Source organism: Letharia columbiana (assembly GCF_014066305.1).
Source record: "Letharia columbiana isolate WasteWater2 chromosome Unknown Sc0000023_s0, whole genome shotgun sequence".
Classification (NCBI taxonomy): Eukaryota; Fungi; Ascomycota; class Lecanoromycetes; order Lecanorales; family Parmeliaceae; genus Letharia; species Letharia columbiana.
Genome location: NW_023501064.1, coordinates 537,272 through 553,990, shown reverse-complemented (window position 1 = coordinate 553,990; position 16,719 = coordinate 537,272). Strand labels below are relative to the sequence as shown.

Here is a 16,719-nt window from a genome sequence, read left to right as displayed (position 1 = left end):
TACAAGCATGCGCGCTTGTCGCGTCAAACAAGCTTTCTGCAGCTCAGAGTGCTAAAGTTAAGTAGGTCCTACTGTCACATTAGCTATCATAATAGTGCCTTTCACTATGACCTTCCATACAAGGTAGTCATGGACAGGGAATATCATGGCAGTGGCTATGGAGGGGGAGGACTCGGAGGTGGAGGCGGATACGATGGTCCTCATCGTCGGCCCTTTGGAAGAAGTCAGTGAATCACCCCACACCTTGCGCATCAAGTCCACTTGCTGGAGCTCACGTACTTTAACATTTTGCAATGGCGTGCACTGATTCCGGAACAGGGCCCGTCACAGACTACACCTCTTCGATGGTACAATGGATGCGACATCGGCAACCCCGATACAAGGGAGGAGGGCGTATGGAGAGGGAGAGGCCAAGCCCAAGCTACATAGTCGATGTATGTAGCTGCACGAGAATCCAAGCTACAAGCAAATCAAACAAGTTCTGACCCCTCCCATTGAATAGATGCTCCCGCCTTCTGCAAAGCTCCAAAACGCCGCCGATGCCGTACCTGCGAAACTCCTACACTCTTCTCTCAACAAAGTCAAGCATCCAATCAACGTCGTGAAATGGACACCCGAGGGCCGACGACTGTTGACAGGCTCGAGCATTGGAGAGTTTACGCTATGGAATGGCATGGGCTTCAACTTCGAGACAATCTCACAGGTAGGTGATGTCTCACATGGTGATTTGGTAGATACGGCTAACGTTTGATTCTTAGGCACATGACAGCGCCGTGCGAGCAGCGGCATGGTCACACGGCGAAGATTGGCTCATTTCCTCAGAGCAGCATGGTGTTGTAAAGTATTGGCAGCCTACGTTTAACAATGTCAAAGTAGTTCAAGCCCACGGGTTCAATGACGCCGTTCGTGATCTCGCTTTCTCACCCAATGACAGCAAGTTCGTGACCGCATCCGATGATAAAACCCTCAAGATTTTCGATTTCGCTGGAGGCACCGAAGAGTCTGTGCTTGCAGGCCACAGTTGGGACGCCAAGACCGTGGACTGGCATCCTTCCAAAGGCCTGCTCGTTTCTGGATCAAAAGATCATGATGTGAAGTTGTGGGATCCGCGGACTGGCAGATGTCTCACTACGCTCCACGGGCATAAGAACACTATCTCGAGGACGAAGTTCGAGCCGAACAGAGGGCAATTGCTCGCTACGGCGGCGCAGGATCAAACAGCTCGTATATTTGACCTACGAATGATGCGGGACATATGCCTCCTCCGAGGTAACCAGGACAAGATCGCGACTTTAGCTTGGCACCCTATCCACAGCTCGTTACTATCCACTGGTGGCGCGGATGGCAGCATATGCCACTTCCTTCTTGACGAACCTAATACACCACCTGGCGTGGCGGCATCGACGTCTCTACCTCCCTACGACAGCGCAGACCCAACTAGCGCTCCCGCGCAAACGATATATCCAGCCCACTCGATCAAATACGCGCATGACTTTGCGGTCTGGTCCATCGATTGGCACCCTCTGGGCCACATCTTAGCCTCAGGGTCCAATGACCGTGCGACACGTTTCTGGACACGCCCAAGGCCGGGAGAAACGGATTGCTTCAACGACAAATACCACCTGGGCGATGCGGCCACAGAAACGCAAGGAGCCTGGGACCGACGAGGCGGACGAAAGGTGATGCGCGAAGAGGAAGAGCAAGAATTAGAAGACGAGGCGGACGGGCTGCAGGATCAAAAGATGCCCGTCAAGCAGCCCGTCCTGCCTGGTATTCCAGGCCTCAATATGCCCACTAATGGCACAAGTGATGGACCTCCAGCCCGACGATACCCAAACATACCAAACATACCCCCTCCACCTCCCAATCTTCCAAACGGCCTCGCAGGGATGGACCCCGAACAGTTCAAAGCAATGCTTGCAAGCGGAACTCTACCTCCTCCACCTCCGCAGTTTGGCGGTAGCCTACCACCACCGCCTCCGAACTTCGATATGTCGAAACTACCTCCCGGTCTACTACCGCCAGGCTTCCAGCCACCTCCTGGAATGCCGCTTCCTCCGCCCCCCAGTGGCTTTGGTGGCTTGCCAGGTATCGACACTGATGGATTGGGACCTGGAGCCGGAGGTGTTAGGAGGAGGGGACCGCTGCCGAGTCAGGAGCAAAGCTTGATGGAGGAGCAAAGGAGAGGGAAATATAGGATCGCGAGATAGGGAGGTTTGGCGTTTGGATGCAATTCAATATGTGGAGTTCTGAAGTGAGCAGCTTCGCGAGGAGGATGTGATCAATGCAGCACCAGAGTGCCAGCTTTAAGCGTGGTCGACACCCGTGTAACCATAGATGGAAGCAAAAGACGGAAAGATTATGTCTTCCCCTCGTTCCTTGTACAAGTAGCCAAGAGCGGGGCCAACAAGGGTATCACTAGGCAGGCTACTGATCAATAAATAATTCATAAAAATAAAAAAAATTAGAAAAAAAAATACAACAGTATAAAGACAAACTTATATATGTAAGTACCCCGAGCCAATCGCGACGAATTAATTTCACCCCGAGAGGATTTGCTAGTACCTACCCCGGACGAGGTGAAACTTAGCCACCCCCCACCGAATTTCACCCCGCCAGCGTCAGCTACGGCGGCCAGTATCTTCGTCCCGACACTAGATACGGACGGCAGTCGGCACCTTCTCAGGATCCTAGACTCCTAAATATAATTTACGAGTGGAGTCTACTGTGCAACAATACTTCGAAGGAATAGCGGTCTTAGATTTATGTCGGTTAACTCTTCATTTCCCCCAAAGCTTTACGAGATATGCGTCCCGAAAAGAACACCGTATTTGTTCAAAGGTATCAGTGCTAAGAAACATCCTGTCTTGATCGTCTGAAAGATTGGTCGAAAGAATTTCATGGTTTATCGTTTTCGTTAGAGACTGACCACCCTCCATGGTTTGGTACATCCGCTTCTTGAAATCCCCCAAGCTTGACCAGAAAGGCCATGTCCGAGCCCTCATCACCGTAACCACCGACCTCGGCGATGACTTCTACCCAGCAGATCTTACCCTCCACGCCATAATCGTGACGACTGAGTACGAAGAGGATTGGATGCCAGGCTGGCAGACTGTGAAATGGAAAAGCGGCATGCGAACTTTGTGGATCGACATTGTTAATCTAGACGCCGGTCCATCGGTGGATTTGCGGCTTGTTGTGAGTTCGGAACAGAGTAGACAAGGGAACACTTTATTATTAGAGAACATTTTTGAGATCCTCAGCGTGTGGAGCGATACATTCGACTGGGAGAAGAGTCAAGCCAGCAATGTGGTTGAGAGGAGGTACAGAACGGACTCGGGCCATGAAAGAGCGGTATTGGAAGAGACTGGCGAAAGTATTGCCCGACATATCTGGTGAGCTCGCTGCTCACGTCCTAATTGCTACGATTTGGTCATCTGACAGACGCTACTAGGGACGCGGGAATCGCATTGACTGCTTTCCTAAGCACACTTGTTCTACAACCAAGGCCGACGTCTGATCTCGCCAAGCTCCTCCAGAGAACTACCCCTCGTGGTCTCAGGATACTGGAACTGGGAAGCGGGTGTGGTCTCGTTGGTTTACAAGTTGCGGACCTCTGCTCCACAAGTGACGTCCTCTTGACCGATCTACCGGAGGCAATGGATGTTCTGAACCACAATGTCGAACATGCGAGGTTCGTCTCCAACAGGGGCAAAATTGCTACCGCGGTGTTAAACTGGGATGAACCGCTTCCTGAAAGGGTTGCAAAACAGCGGTTGGATCTCGTGATCGTGTCTGATTGCACGTACAACCCCGACAGCATACCCGGGCTTGTAAAGACATTGAGCTCGATCGCCATAAATTCCCCAAATGCTTCGGTTGTTGTCTCCATGAAAGTTCGACATGATAGCGAAGCCATTTTCTTTGAGTTGATGGTAGGTGCCGAGTTTGCCGAGGCTGAGCATACTGCTATTCCGCTACCTGATCGGTATAGAAGCGAGACTGGGCAAGAGTTGGAGGTGGTCGAAGTTTATATGTACCGCAGTCGAAAGTCCGCATAGGATGGGTGGAATGCCGGAAGCAAGACACAAGTTATAACACATGATCAAAGCTAGGTCCCGCGTTTCTCTCCGAGAGGCAGGCTGCTCGAATTTAGTCCTTCTGCACTTATTTGCTGCTACCACTCTAAACCCATGTCTTGTACCCGTTTGCTACGAATCATTGCTATGAACGTTTCGTCGCATGCCACGCGCTTCAATTGTTTCCAACGCCGCATGAAAATCTTCACTCTATGCGCCGCGCTTGGTCCATCCGCATGACGTGTTCAAACCTACCGGCAACGACAGTATATGAATTTTTCGTGCTTGGCCCTTGTTGTCTTTCTCTCTCCTATGAAAAAGGTCTGGCATACCGCTATCACGGTGACGCGCCCACTGCTAAGTCATGCTACCTGTTCAGCTCGCCTTACTCAAATCCATTACTATCTCGGCACTTGGTCTGCAGCTTATTCGACCAATATTACCGGCACAGCCCGATTCAGCCGCTGATGTAGCTTTACCAAACGGGCTCCGTGCGGCGGCCAACGCCTCTCACCTATCCAATTCGTCAAGTACTATGCCCCAACAATGGGATGGTACCATTGCGTTGTCACTCCATGAGTTCAACACATCACTCTCGTCTCCTTCATCTAATGACCCATCTCAATTATGGAACGATACATACATCTCAACGTTCAATATTGCCGCTGGACCTCGCCCAGCGCCTGATTTACCTCCTTTACCCCGCGGATGGGGAATTGTGTGCAGTACAGGATTCGGCACCGGCATGAGTCCCTCAAGCTGCTTAGAGGCATGGACACTACTTCCAATCACCAAGAGAATACTTCGTTTTGGGCCTCGCGACGCAGCGAACACGTATGATGTGGGGCTTCCAAAACGGTATTTAAGCTGTAGGTTACGACATCCGTCCATGCCTTTGGTGCTATGCTGACGGTATTGTAAAGCCGATGGTACATGCTATATTGAGCCTATGCAACTGCACAGTGAAATGGTAGCTCACGTAAAGCCGGCTGAAGCAGGCATTGCTGCAGCTTATGTCATTCGCCAGTGTGTGGGTGGCGGTCCAGCACAAGGCGGTGTTACAAATAATCTCGGTAGGTGGCAGTCGCAAGCTCTCGCGCTCGGATCCGGGCGGTCGCCCATTTTGCTGATGATGGACATCCAGGAAGCGGTGATAATCTCGCTGTAAGAGTCGCAAAGTTTGTTCCTGGAGTGGTGTGTAGTGCGCAACCGTACCCGCGTGAAGCCACGGTTCTCAACGCTTGTGGGGCCATTGTGGACCGAATGGAGGCTTCTAAACAAGTAAGAATCTTTGCACAGCAGGATATCCATGACCCGAATCTGGAAGTTTCGCTTCCTGCATACTATACTGCCCCAACCGAAGGTAGTACATATCCCATCTCCCCCATCTAATCTACAACAGAGCTACGCTGACAGTCAGTCCGAAAGCCCCGATATGCGTACTCGAAGTTACGGGGAGTCTGCCTCGGCAGTTCGCCAACTGGTATAACATCTGGGAGGCCGCGACTGCCATTACTGCAATGTGCATCAGGGAGGGAAAGGGAGGATACTGGCAGGGGATTGGTAAGTCAAAAGTCGTTTGTTCCAAAGCTTGAGGCGTTGCCAAAGCTGATCTTCTATTAGGGGCGACTGAGAGCCTTGCCGTGAGGATGGGGAAATCTTCAGTTTGAAGCTTCTGCTCGTGCGGCTTAGCTCTGCTAAAGCTATATATCTGCTCGTGCGGCTTAGCTCTGCTAAAGCTATATATCTGCGAAACGCCTGGATCCGGCTTGCTAGTACGCGATGGATATAGAGGTTTCGTTCACTCCTGTCCTTCCTCTTCACTCCTGACCAACTAGACCTTCGTTCAGACTCTTCGGCACGATCCTGGACACCTTTCAGGTACTCGTGAATCATGTCCAGTAGCTCAAGTACAGCTTTACCGTTCTCCCCTTGAATGAGATACGGAACGGGACCATACAATGCTCTTGACCTGGCATTCCGCTGTTCCAAGGTCTCTATACGCTGCTTTTGTTCTTCAACTTCCACGTTGTAACTCTGGTCCAAACGGTCGGCGACATCAGCTTCCTCTACGATTCTGTACCATACTTCGTCATCGACATAGCGGGTGGCCGACCAATTTGAAAGACCAGCCTGGTAGTGACTTAGTCCCTTGCCTCCATCTGTGTATGCCTGAAGCATTCTGGTCAGGATAACCTCGCTCAGCCAGGCTTGACCGGGTCTCCAACAGGAATAGAGGATGACTTGTTGGATTCTGAAGTCTCTACCGAATGAGTCCATCATGAGAGCATGGAACAGGTTCATGATGTAATTGGACTGTACATGCTTTGCATGATGATTCTTTAGTCTGTGACTGGGACGTTTGGCGTAGCCTACCTCGGTGAGAGGTCTCGCACATGGAACATGCAGTCGTCCAGCAGCCTCGGACACGGCAATCATCGTCTCCACTTCCCTTATGAAATGAAACAGGACCTCCCTCCTTTTCTCGTCAAGCTTGAAATGTCTATCGGGGTGTTTGGGGTCTCGTGATTTCCAGTCCGTATACCGGCGTAAGCCTTGATGCACGTGATGTTGTAGCCAGTCTTTCTTCGGGAAATGGAGACAATCAATCCTCCAGATCCACACGAGATCGGGGGTGGAAGCCGATAAGTTCAAGTAACGTCTCATGCTCATCATGACGACACGCAATTGTGCCGGGGTCAGAGCCGTGCCCGAATGATCTGTGAAGAAATTTGCATAAGTGCCAGGCGTGAGTTCGTCCCTGGCGGCTATGGATCGCAGTTCCTTCTGCACGATGCTACCTTGGTTCTCCGCCAATGATGCCACGTTCCCGCATATACAAGCTTCCAATAGGAGGGGATCCATGGACCCTAGCATTCGACGACTCCTAATTACCGTTTGCCGGAGCTTCTCCTCTCGTGCTAGCGGTAACCGACCAGCCTTCAAGTCCAGTCGAAGACAATACTCCGTCATTTCGGTGAGACCCTCAGCCTTCCATAGATGCATGAGCTTTTCCTGAAGCTCATTATGGTGATCCTGGAACAACATCGGGAGGTTAGGGATTTCGTTCCACCATGCAATCAGGCTCCAATCGACATATCCAAATGCTTGGCCAGGAGCATAAGCGTCCCGTATTCGGCGTTCCCAGTAGACTAAGGTAAGTTCCAGCATCCTCTTGCTAGGATTTCCTTGCTCTGTATCATGAGCCAGATCTATGGCTGCGCGCCTGAGGGTCCCGCACTTTTTGCCGACATGAACGTAAGGTGTAACAGCCACGTTGCTGTGAGCTTTGAGGTAGACGATGAGCCACAATGTGATGATAAGACCCTTCACAGCATGACCAGTCCTTTGTCGATTGACTTGCTGCAGGATCTCTGTGTTGTTCAGCCTAGACAGACAATCCGTCAAACCGGCAATCGTGTGATGACAAAGAGCGTAAGTGCCAGTCTGCTGATGTAGCTCCTCACAGAAGACAAAGCTGGCTGTGGAAGCGAGCTCTTCTCGCGTGACAGAAGGTAGAGGATGAGATCCAGTGGTGTCCGCGTTGAACTTGTCAAGGTCTTTCATCTTCGGATACGCCGTAACCTGGGTTGATGGATCTGCCTCGTCGTCGGGCTCCGATCCAGGAGCCTCCGATGGTTCCACAGCACCCAGATCGGACTCGTTATCTGAGTCATAGTACTGTGGGTCATCTTCCCTCACCCCTACGTGGGTGATGGCAAGTCGAGCATTGGCTTGCGTCTCTTCAAGGATGTCGTCTACTTCATCATCACCTTTGCGAAATTCTTCAGGCACGGGAAGCTCCGGATGATGCTCTTCGTAGTAATCACGAACCAAAGTCTCGAGTCCGATCATGTCTTCACTCGACTGCCATGTGAGATCGCCAGATGACCAACGAAGTTGGAAAAACGTGTCACCTGTTGCGTTGACGCTCGCGTCGATGACCTTTTCGGGGTCATCTCCGATCTCGTCTCCAACTGGGGCTGGCTGTTGATAGCCGGGAGGTGGAAAGGGCAAATCAGTCTGCTTGACGTACACGATCCTTGGTGGATTCTGCATTTTGTGATTGCTTGTCCCGTCAAAGAAGACGTCAAGCAGATGGAGGGGAATTCACATCAATTGATGTCAAGAAAATTGTCAGGTGCAGCTACTTTACGATGATCGAGTTTTGGCGAAAAGATCGAAAGGCCCAAATATTGGTGATGTAATGACTCTCCAAAACCTCACCTTTCTCCCAGTGCCGAGTGGAAAACGTGACGAAACAGCAGCCCTCAAATACACAAGACTTTCAAAGTTGGCATCTTCATGGTTCTTTTCTTCAGAGAAGATTGTCTAGTCACTCAGCGATTACGGCACTCCTCTACGTGGTTCCATCAGCCGATGAACTTTTTGTAGATGCTGAGATTCCTTGAAGTTGCGGCCACGGTGATCAACTCAATCTTCCTCAGCCAGGAGTATTTCTCCTCATCAGCTTGGCCCAGATTATCACCTTCCCAGGATTTCCCACCAAAAAGGTATTGAGCTTTCCTCGTTACGCTTCCACACAGCATACTCGTCCTTCCAGACGCCTGATTGCATCCACACAACCCTCTGTCAGTTCCGTCACTCGATTCTGTTCCCTAGGACATCCTAGCTACTGTGGATCACACTTTACCGCGGTTGCTAGAAGATCATCCTCTCAATCACACTTATCGGTACAGCATGGCGAGTCAGAATCAGCCACCAATTCTCTACGATTGCTATGCTGTGCAGCCAGTTGACATCGTTCACGAACCTCCAATTCTTCAAAAGCTGGTCGTCTCACAAGATCCTACCCCAACCGAGAAACTCCTCATCTCATTGCAGAACATCATCAACCAGTACTCCTTGAGACTCAACGAGGTAACCAAGGTGGACGTGTCTGATAATTTCGACACACTCCAAGATCTGTGTCTGTCCGTCGAAAGGCTCCAAACCGAAGCCCAGTCGTCACTGGACAAACGGAAAGCCGATGTGAAGACGGTAAACAGACAACACGCCGCTTGCGTCACGGTCCTCCATGACACGATCAAGTCCTTTCGACCGGCCAGCGATGTTAGCCCTATCACGAGAAACATCGCTGACTGCTCCAAGGAGATACAGGCACACCTTAGCACTCTGACCTACGCAATTACTGATCTCAAGGACCATGTCGACCAGCTCAACTCCGATTTAGATAGACTTCGCTCGAGAGAGCAACAAGCATGCCTTCATCGCAACCGGAATATCGAGCTCACGGACAAGGTCGTACGCCTGGGGCTCGAAGCAGCGGAACTAAAGGGTACCAAATCTGACCTATACTTGCAACTACAGACCTCCGAACACATGCGGGACAAACTCGAGAAGCAATTCCCAGAAATCATCGAGCAGCTGACCAATAATCAAAAGACGACAGTCGAACACTATGAGAAGGAACTTCGCCTGGCACTAGATCACCGGTTTGAGTTCCTACAGACCTCCGTTGTCGATCTCAACGCGAGGATTGCTACAAAGGATCTCGAAAACTTTCAACTGAAGAATCAGCTGGATCAAGCTTCCACTGTGGCAGAGAAGCTGAGAACAAGTGAAGAAGAGTACAAACAGCAAACGCTCGAAGTGCGCAACCAGCTCTCCACCTTCGAAGAGCAGTCCAACCATAAAGTCCTTCAACTCCGCAATCAGCTGTCCGCTCTTGCAGAGCAGTCCACACAAGAAAGGACTAAATTGCGCAACCAGGTCACCCAGGATTCCTCCGATGCGCACGAGCTGAGAATCTGTAACGCCGAGCTCCACCATCAGCTCTCCCAATATTCCATCGCTGCAGAGTCGTTCTCGTCATTTAACAATGAGCTCCTCAACCAATTGGACCAGACCATCACTGTTCTATCTGAGTTGAAAACAGACAGGCTTGAGCTCCGCAAGCAGCAATCGCACGATGCAGAGCTGTCCACGATGCTCAGCGCCCGACTTCAGCAGGCTTCCGAAGACACAGAGTTGCTCCGAGTACGAAACACTGAGCTCGACGCCCGACTCCAGCAGACCTCCAAAGACGGAGAGCTGCTCAAAGCACGGAACACCGATCTCGACACCCGGTTCCAGCAGGCTTTCGAAGACATAGAGCTGCTCCGAGCACGAAACACCCAGCTCAGCATCAACCTCCAGCAGTCTGCCCACGATGCAATGCAGCTAAGCACCCGCGACGATGACCTCAGCATCCAACGTTTTCAATACTCGAATGAGCCAAACTCACCACCTCCCTTTCCGGGACATACCACCACGCCAGCTAGGCGCACATCTCTCGCCGCGTTCTCCCCCGACAACCTCCTCTCCAAGAGAAGGGTTATCGGTAAGCGTGCGTCGAAAGGCCAAGGGAGTCGAGCCTCGATCGACAGTGACAGTACACAGTCACGTTCTCCAAGCGAAGTATCCCTCGTCTCTGAACCTTCCCTTCAACGGCCTATGGTTGTCACGACTCGCGCATCCTATCCGCGGGATGCAACCACCATTGGCTGTGTTCGCATTGACGCACAGGATGTGGAACAAGGAAGATGGGCCCCTGGCGTGTCCGGAGACCTCCAAGAGCTGATCAAGGATTATTTGAAGTGGGCTGAGGGACGGAAAAAGAGTCATCTCCGCCCAAAGGTGGATCAGTTGAAACTATCCGATATACAATGTCACTGGCATGAGCTCGCGCGTGATGCTCGACAACGGGTCTGTGAATGGAGAAGGAATGCAGATGGGGGCAAAGATTGCTATCATGCTTGCTTGTGTTGCGAGTCTCGTGGGCAGCTTTGCTGTATTCTGGAGAGCCAAAATATGTTGGTGTTGCTGCCATTGTTGCCCTCTTCCCGGCACGACAAACAGCACGACCTGGGTCCTGGTCACCGTTCTTACTGGGTAAATGATGTTCATTAGGAAGCTGGGCTTATTTCATGTATATTGCATGTATACCAATCAATATAGCTGATTACGCTTGACAATTAAACGTAGCCTGCGAAGCAAAACCATCATCAACAAGTCAGACTTTTACTCCAACAACATGCATAGTCACACCCTTGCGCACTGCCTTTCCCACTGAATGTCTGATATACAGGCCGAGAATTCACGAAAACACGGGACTCCTTCCCCGAAAGATCCACGATTTTAAGGACAACATGCCCTGTGCTCCGGGGTTTACTCCCCCGAAGACTTCTAAATGCCCGCTTATTGCGGGGCTTCAAATTGTCTCTGGGGCTACAATTTTTACCCACGGGGCTACCAAGTGAAAGGCTTTAGCCCCGCCTTTATATCGGTAATGTGGGAATAGAGCTATATTCCGGGCCTGTTGGCCCGTCTTTAAAGCTATATAGGGCCCCGTAGGGCCGTCGCAGGGCCCCCGTGGGGGCTGCTGCTAACAATGCCTCCCCCTCTAGGGGGCTCGTCCTCGAGCTCCGAAAGACAAAAATCGTAATGTTCCGGGGACTCTTTCCCCGAAAGATCCACGATTTTAAGGCCAACATGCCCTGTGCTCCGGGGTTTACTCCCCCGAAGACTTCTAAATGCCCGCTTATTGCGGGGCTTCAAATTGTCTCTGGGGCTACAATTTTTGCCCACGGGGCTACCAAGTGAAAGGCCTTTGGCCCCGCCTTCACATCGGTAATGTGGGAATGGGGCTGTATTCCGGGCCTGTGGCCCCACACAAATCAAATTCAGGCCTATTTTGGCCGGCCTCGGAGTTTCTTCCCGGGGCGTTTACTTGGTTTTAGGGCATTGCCCTGGGGCATTCTGCCCGAAAATCCTCATTTGAATAGGGCTTCCTGCCCGAAATATTCGGCTTCAAGGCCCGCCTTCGGAGTGACTTTTACCCGAGCGACCCTCTGAAAAATCAGGTTTCTGATTTTTATGAGGGATTCAAGCGTCCTCGAACCCGACCGGTTTGGGAAGCGCGTAAGCACGTTTCCGCGAATCGTCTCCGATTTATGTTGCGCTGCTGCACAGGTCGAGCGTGTAAATACTACATGACGGACAGAGAAAACGGTCGCACGGAGCTGGTCCGACCGGCCCTGCGTGATTCCCAACAAGCGGGAAACCCCACGTGGTCATGAGAGACCCGGACGCCCCCGAGTAGTCTCGAACCGAACCTATCATTGATGAGTGCTACGGGGCTCTCACTGTGGGCACGTTGCCCGTGCAGAAATTTACGCGTCAGGCTTGTTTATGTTGTAACGTACATTATTTGTTACAATTGAAGTGATCACTACGCTATCTAATCTTGCTCTAATGACGTTTCTGTCCAAGATAAAGTTCTCTCTCGTCACGATCCTGTGATGCCAACGGACATGGATGAGGAGAGGAGCAGTAACCGAAGAGGTCTATCAATGTAGGACAGCAGTTCCCTACCAGTGCCATCAGCAGCAATGCGAATATCTTACAGCCGTCTTCCCTTCCCCCCTCTCACCTCCACCCCGTCTTCTTTCGACGTCCCCTCCGATCCCGTCTACCCCGTGATCATCTGATACCCCGTCATACCACTCATGACCATGAGCGCCATCTCCAGAAACGAGCTCGCGACCCCAATCTGCCTCCCGCTCCCATCGCTCTTATCCTTCCTGCAATACCCAATCGTATAAGCCACCCTGCTCGCACACCAGGCCGTACCGATGGCGGCACTGACGACGGGATCTATCCCACCACACACACGTATCAGCCCATCTCCCCCCCCTTCAGCTCCACTCCAGAGAACAACGGGCACGACACGTACATTTCAATCCGCCGATCAACAACCCCACCAGCATCTGCGGCTGATGCTCCAGGTAATTCCCATGCGAGCGCTGGGCGCAGTTGAAGAGGTATTTCTCCTTGCTCTCTTTGCACTCCGCGGCGCTGGCGTAGGCGTTGGGGTAGGGGACTTTGGCGGCTCGGCGGTAGGAACTGACGTTCATGCTGTGGAACCAGGCGACGACGGTGGTAAGGGTGGCGGTGGCGAGGACGTAGCTGGGGGAAGAAGAAGAAGAGAGAGGTGTTAGTCTAGGGTCGTTGAGGAGAATGGCAGAGAAGGGTAGATTGGGCGGAGGGAGTTGGTCAGAGGGGAGGGGATGCGGTACCCGTAGTCCTGGGGGACGGTGAGGGTGAGAGACATGCTGACGGTGGGGCTGGAGGCGATGCTGAGGTATATAGATCAGGGGTATAGGGGATATATTTCTGAGGATTCCTGGGAAGAGTTGGGCGGGGTGAGGTTATATGTAAATAAATGGACCGGGAGAGATGAGGTCGCGCGCGTATGCTTTCAAATCCGGGTAGAAATTCTGCCGAAAGCCGAGAGAAAAAAAAGGAGACGGAGACGATTGTGGAAAGAACAACAATGCATCAAAAAAAACCAGGGTACGAATATTGCTGCCTTCGGTCTCTATATGGACCAAGTCGCTTGGCTGCCTGGATGCATGCTATTAGTCTCCGGAGAAGACCGAAGGCGTTACAAATGTCCGACCGTCTACCCTCCATCCTACTCCAGGCATCCTTGGAGAGGGCGATCCGGCGTGGTTGTGACAATCAGCTCTATTATCAAGCACAAGACATCGAGGACCTTCTGGCTGCATTGACTGAAAGGAATGCAACGAATCTTCTCGTTGGCTCGTAATAGTTTCCCTCGCCTTCACTCTCCTAGAAGGCATCACTCATAAACACATCACGTTCCTTCATTCCACTAAGGGCAAAGATGTAAAAATCGTATTTCAGCAAAGCAACCAAGCCTTCGGACAATGACAGACATCCTTAGCTAAATAGAAAGTGTGACAGACTCAGCTGCGCAGCGCACTGTGGCAACTGCGTAAATCTTGGGCACGAATATTGATACGCATACGCCACGGAGTGAGAGCGTACACGCCGTCCTGGCCCGGCATTGACAAGCTCTTCGAGGATTGGAGACAATCAAAACATGCAAGATGAAAGGTAGACGAGAAGTGCTCAACAAATGAATGGACCGGGAAGATTGGTTTTACCTCATGGCGTGCCGAGACCCAGCAGCTCATCCTCCAACTTGCGGCTCTTGGAAGCTCGATCTGCCCCGTCATCACTACTATCGTCAGCGCCATGTTTGCCAAGTAGCTGCTCCTCAAAATTCCGCGTCTCCCTTTCCCGTGCTGATTCCCTGCCGCCACGCCCTCCTCCAGGCCCACTTCCTCTTGACCGAGGATCTGGCGGTGGTTTCGGCTTAGGCGCAGACACAGCATTGAGTCCAGCGCTGAGCAACTGCCTCTTATCAACGACCTGCCCCTCCTCGTTGATAACGGCGCCCTTTTCCTTTGCAAGCTCCGCCTCGCTCTTCCCCTTCTTCGCGTCCTTTTCTTCCCCATCGGCCTGACCCTCTTGACCCCTCCCCTCCTCCACAGCCTTCATGACCTCCTTATGCTTCATCTCATCCCTCTCCAACAAGTTCTTGTACAAGGCCTTCATCCCCCCACCCTCCCTCCTCTTTCTCTCCTCTGCGTCTTTCTCCTTCTGCACTTCCTCCTCCTCCAACCGCCTCATCTCCACCTGCTGCCTTTTGTAGGCACCGGTCACAAACTTCTCTTTATCTGCAAACTCATCCCCCTCCAGTTCTCGCTCCTTCGCTAACATCTTCTCCTTCGCGCGCAATTGGTCGCGCTTGCGGACTTCCGCTGCTGCGAGGAGATTGCCCATGTATTTGGGTTTCTTTTCGACGTCGGCGGTAGAGGTAGAGGAGGCGGGTTTGGCATGTAGGGAATCGTAGACGGCGTCGTAGTCGTAGATGTTGGGGTCGAGGGCTTGAGCAGATTTGGAATGCTTATTAGTAGAGTGGTTTGTGGAGAGGTCGCCATATTGGGAGATCTTTGACGGTTTAGATGGGCGTGAGGGAGGGGCTGTAGAAGTGGATATTGAAGATTTGGGTTTGGAGGAGGGTTGAAGACCGCCTAGGGTGGATATGGATTCCGGTGCATCTTCGTCGTCGGGTCCATCTTCGGGACCAGAGTCGTCGTCGAAGATGGTCTTCCGCTTTGCTGGTGGCGGCCTCTGACCTAACGGAGGTTTCTTTGTTATATTGAGGCCGTAAGATAAATTAGACATCATCTTAATGTTTGGTGGAGCTTGATGAAGGAGAGTCGAGCGGAAGAAAGTGAAGTCGAAATTCAAGAATCCAATCCGGCAACTGCAACCGAAGCGGCTTTTATGTACTTCACAGTTGCATTTGCAACAACATTCAGTTTGCAATAATATTAACATGAGTGGTATAAACCGTCTTCGATAAAGCATCTACCACCTAAATTTCCTCGCCATGGCCTCCGCGCCAGAGGAAACTTCCACCGCCGGCCCACACTCCCCCAACCCCACCAAACCCTTCCGCTTCAAACACCCACGATCCCCATCTCCCTCGCCATCAGGGCCCCCTCGCAAACGACGGTCCCTCTCTCCTCCCTCATCCACGCCTCAAAACCCCCGACATACCCGCCGCCATCATCACCGCCGCCACCACCACCACCGCTCCAAGCGACGGCCGCACACCCCGCCCGATGCCTACGACAACGAGTACCTAAAAGAGGAAGGACGATACATGAGTCCGGACACCGCATTCCGTGAATCCCTCTTCGACGCCCTTGCCGACGACGAGGGTGCCGCGTTCTGGGAGGGAGTCTACGGCCAGCCTATGCATACTTACTCGCCTTATTACTACCCGGCTTCCGCATCCCCCAACGATGACACTCCAGATGATCCCGAGAATCCAAAACTGGAGAGGATGGATGACGAAGAGTATACGGCTTATGTGCGGAGCAAGATGTGGGAGAGAAGCCACGAGCACATTCTTGAAGAACGGCGGCGCAGGGAGGAGGAGCGGAAGAGGAAGAAGGCGCAGGATGAGGAGGGGAGGAAGTGGCAGGCTGGTGTTGAAGAGGCGCTTAGGAGGGGGCAGGAGAGGAGGAAGAGCAATAGGTGGAAGGGTGTTTGGGAGGGGTATCTCGCGGGCTGGGAGGAACGGAAAGGAAAGATCTTCTGGCCGGTCGAGAGTGGGAACATGGATGATGTAGGGGCGGGCGAGGTTGAGAAATTCTTCAAAGGTGTGGCAGGGGTTGGGGGTGTGGATTTTGGGGTTGTGCTCAAGAAGGAGAGGGTACGGTGGCATCCGGATAAGATGCAGCAGAGAGCTGGGGAGGTGGGCATTGATGGGGGGACCATGAAGGTGGTGACGGCCGTTTTCCAGGTTGTTGACAGGTTGTGGAGTGAGATACGGGAGAGAGCGTAGATACCCTTATTGCATTATTATTGGATCCTGGCTTCATGGCATTTGATTGTGTCGCTGTTCATGCCCATACATGTTATCGCGTAGACAGTGTTAGCCGTGGGGTCATCGAGGAGCCGCATGCTGCAATGTTGGACTCACGCAAAAGGGTTACAAATTTCTTCTCTCAACAGGAATTGGCCTGCAAGCTCTGCTAGCTAGATTGCAAAACTATCTAAGTCGGCCGCCATTGCTGAGATTGAGTAGAAATTTTTGAGGCGTTTGCTACATATCTTAGGTAGGATTCGCATTCAATATAGTAATAAGCCAAGCCAATCGGGTATTCAGGAGTGCAAGGAAAGCAGAGATACCAGCAATACAAATGGTAGAAAGCAAGTTCGATTGCTGGTTAGTCAAGAATTCAAAAGGTCT

At 52.0% G+C, this 16,719-nt stretch overlaps 8 protein-coding genes across 8 annotated transcripts; 5 read left to right on the top strand and 3 right to left on the bottom strand.

Moving 5' to 3' along the window:
• Positions 1 to 129: 129 nt before the first annotated feature.
• Positions 130 to 2,210, top strand: HO173_007302 (uncharacterized protein; the record flags this gene model as incomplete). Its single annotated transcript, XM_037309206.1, has 4 exons — positions 130 to 223; positions 319 to 434; positions 503 to 703; positions 759 to 2,210. The coding sequence occupies 4 exons, from the start codon at positions 130 to 132 to the stop codon at positions 2,208 to 2,210; spliced, it is 1,863 nt and encodes a 620-aa protein (XP_037164067.1).
• Positions 2,211 to 2,937: 727 nt separating this feature from the next.
• HO173_007301 (uncharacterized protein) lies at positions 2,938 to 4,061 on the top strand (the record flags this gene model as incomplete). The annotated part of the gene is made up of 2 exons (XM_037309205.1): positions 2,938 to 3,395; positions 3,455 to 4,061. The coding sequence occupies 2 exons, from the start codon at positions 2,938 to 2,940 to the stop codon at positions 4,059 to 4,061; spliced, it is 1,065 nt and encodes a 354-aa protein (XP_037164066.1).
• A 382-nt stretch (positions 4,062 to 4,443) lies between these two features.
• Positions 4,444 to 5,749, top strand: HO173_007300 (uncharacterized protein; the record flags this gene model as incomplete). Its single annotated transcript, XM_037309204.1, has 5 exons — positions 4,444 to 4,948; positions 5,003 to 5,152; positions 5,224 to 5,442; positions 5,508 to 5,642; positions 5,703 to 5,749. The coding sequence occupies 5 exons, from the start codon at positions 4,444 to 4,446 to the stop codon at positions 5,747 to 5,749; spliced, it is 1,056 nt and encodes a 351-aa protein (XP_037164065.1).
• Positions 5,750 to 5,880: 131 nt separating this feature from the next.
• HO173_007299 (uncharacterized protein) lies at positions 5,881 to 8,138 on the bottom strand (the record flags this gene model as incomplete). Its single annotated transcript, XM_037309203.1, has 2 exons — positions 5,881 to 5,913; positions 5,994 to 8,138. 2 exons carry the CDS (start codon positions 8,136 to 8,138, stop codon positions 5,881 to 5,883), a joined length of 2,178 nt encoding a protein of 725 aa, XP_037164064.1.
• A 98-nt stretch (positions 8,139 to 8,236) lies between these two features.
• On the top strand, positions 8,237 to 10,991 carry HO173_007298 (uncharacterized protein; the record flags this gene model as incomplete). The annotated part of the gene is made up of 2 exons (XM_037309202.1): positions 8,237 to 8,283; positions 8,780 to 10,991. The coding sequence occupies 2 exons, from the start codon at positions 8,237 to 8,239 to the stop codon at positions 10,989 to 10,991; spliced, it is 2,259 nt and encodes a 752-aa protein (XP_037164063.1).
• A 1,561-nt stretch (positions 10,992 to 12,552) lies between these two features.
• On the bottom strand, positions 12,553 to 13,194 carry HO173_007297 (uncharacterized protein; the record flags this gene model as incomplete). Its single annotated transcript, XM_037309201.1, has 3 exons — positions 12,553 to 12,737; positions 12,817 to 13,049; positions 13,160 to 13,194. The coding sequence occupies 3 exons, from the start codon at positions 13,192 to 13,194 to the stop codon at positions 12,553 to 12,555; spliced, it is 453 nt and encodes a 150-aa protein (XP_037164062.1).
• An 860-nt stretch (positions 13,195 to 14,054) lies between these two features.
• Positions 14,055 to 15,143, bottom strand: HO173_007296 (uncharacterized protein; the record flags this gene model as incomplete). The annotated part of the gene is made up of 1 exon (XM_037309200.1): positions 14,055 to 15,143. One exon carries the CDS (start codon positions 15,141 to 15,143, stop codon positions 14,055 to 14,057), a length of 1,089 nt encoding a protein of 362 aa, XP_037164061.1.
• A 205-nt stretch (positions 15,144 to 15,348) lies between these two features.
• Positions 15,349 to 16,311, top strand: HO173_007295 (uncharacterized protein; the record flags this gene model as incomplete). The annotated part of the gene is made up of 1 exon (XM_037309199.1): positions 15,349 to 16,311. One exon carries the CDS (start codon positions 15,349 to 15,351, stop codon positions 16,309 to 16,311), a length of 963 nt encoding a protein of 320 aa, XP_037164060.1.
• Between the last annotated feature and the right edge of the window lie 408 nt (positions 16,312 to 16,719).